Below are 1,472 nucleotides of genomic sequence, written 5' to 3' on the forward strand. Positions count from 1 at the left end.
CCTTAGGGAGCGTGATGGATTGTAGCGTGCTAGAAGACTAGTAAGTAATCATCACCCCATTGATTACACCAGAAAGGAGCATCCGAAGCTTCCGAGTGAGTTTCCTGAAGAAAAATTAAGTTTGATTTTTGACTTTTGCAAAAAAGAAAAATACCTTTCCTTTTAACTGAATCTTTCAGACCCCTACAGTTTAAAGACGAAAATTAAACATTAGATAACGAGAACATAGAACCAGTCGTTAACTCTGGTCTTTAACTACTAAATATAATAAACTCTGTAAACGCTAGAAGAAAGTTTCAACGAAATAACACAGAGAGTCCCTCATCTCTATCGTCCATCTCACTTATCAAGTGAAAATCACTGTCCACATACCCATTAATTTTCTGAAATACGTTTTCCATTTATGAACCCGAAAGGTCCACGAAATCCAGCTGTCTTTCCTTCTTTCCTGGCTTGCTCAATCTTCGGCCACAACGCACGTCTTGCTAGTCTATCTTCTCTTGTCAGGTCCTCAGCGAATCTGATTCCAGCATCCCTGCACATCTTTCGTTCTTTTCCAGATCTCATCTCTGATTCCTCTACGCGCAAAGAGAATGATCACTTCCCTGGGTCTGGTGGCCTCTTTTTTTCCCACCCGATGCACAACATCCACAGCATCATACATGTTGGAGGAGAATTCAGGGGTAATTTTAACAAGAAGTTGGATCACGTCTTCCCGAATGTTCTCGTTGAGGATTTCTTTCATTCCTCTAATGCAAAGGCACCATCTCCTCTTGTATCTTTCCTGGTCTAGAACTCGATTTCTCAGATTGTCGTTTTCTTTAGTGAGCGTCTCCAATTGCTTTTCCAACATGCTCACCTTCTCTTTACATTCTTTAACCTCTTCCGCATTAATTTGTACCGCTTTTGCCATACTTGCAATCATAGCGCTATGCTGTTTCAGTTGCATGCTAATATCTTCGTGCTGCTCATCTACTTTGACTCCGAGTGCTTTAATTGCGTCAAGGATAGCGATGTTAGACATATCACCAGTCAGATCATTTCCAATCGATTTTTTAGCTTTTTTTCCACTTTGAGATTTAAACGGAGTGGATGGATTGGAATCAGTTCCCCGTTCTCTTTTACCTGAAACTTCATCAGTGTCCATTGAGTAAGAGTGTTCCTCCATCTTCAAATTAGAAGCGATTACAAACGGAAAATTTATAGCAACTTGAAAATAGCAATGTCGGGTATAATGGACTAACACTTGAAGTTAATGAGTGGAGTATAAACTCATCACTTTTAAGTAAACACGGGACTCATTTATGGCGCAGATAAAATGTCGACTACTCAGTCCAAACCCGGGATTTATGGCGCAGATAAAATGTCAACTACTCAGTCCGCCATCTTGCCTCCTCCCCATCTTGTACCTGGTATTTATCACATGATGGGTGTCACTACTCGATCCGTACCGGAAACACGATTTGTACTGC

General features: G+C 40.8%; 1 protein-coding gene across 1 annotated transcript; it reads right to left on the reverse strand.

The window, feature by feature from the left end:
* Positions 1-482: 482 nt before the first annotated feature.
* On the reverse strand, positions 483-1,310 carry LOC107728771 (uncharacterized). Its single transcript, XM_016539050.1, has one exon. It carries the CDS (start codon positions 1,166-1,168, stop codon positions 512-514), a length of 657 nt encoding a protein of 218 aa, XP_016394536.1. The 5' UTR covers positions 1,169-1,310; the 3' UTR covers positions 483-511.
* Between the last annotated feature and the right edge of the window lie 162 nt (positions 1,311-1,472).

The sequence above is a fragment of the Sinocyclocheilus rhinocerous genome, unplaced genomic scaffold (genome assembly GCF_001515625.1).
Source record: "Sinocyclocheilus rhinocerous isolate Xijiao unplaced genomic scaffold, SAMN03320098_v1.1 scaffold24562, whole genome shotgun sequence".
In the NCBI taxonomy this organism is placed as follows: domain Eukaryota; kingdom Metazoa; phylum Chordata; class Actinopteri; order Cypriniformes; family Cyprinidae; genus Sinocyclocheilus; species Sinocyclocheilus rhinocerous.

Bases quoted from the DNA above. Each gene is read 5' to 3' on its own strand.
- LOC107728771 (XM_016539050.1), bottom strand. From the start codon at position 1,168: ATGGAGGAACACTCTTACTCAATGGACACTGATGAAGTTTCAGGTAAA.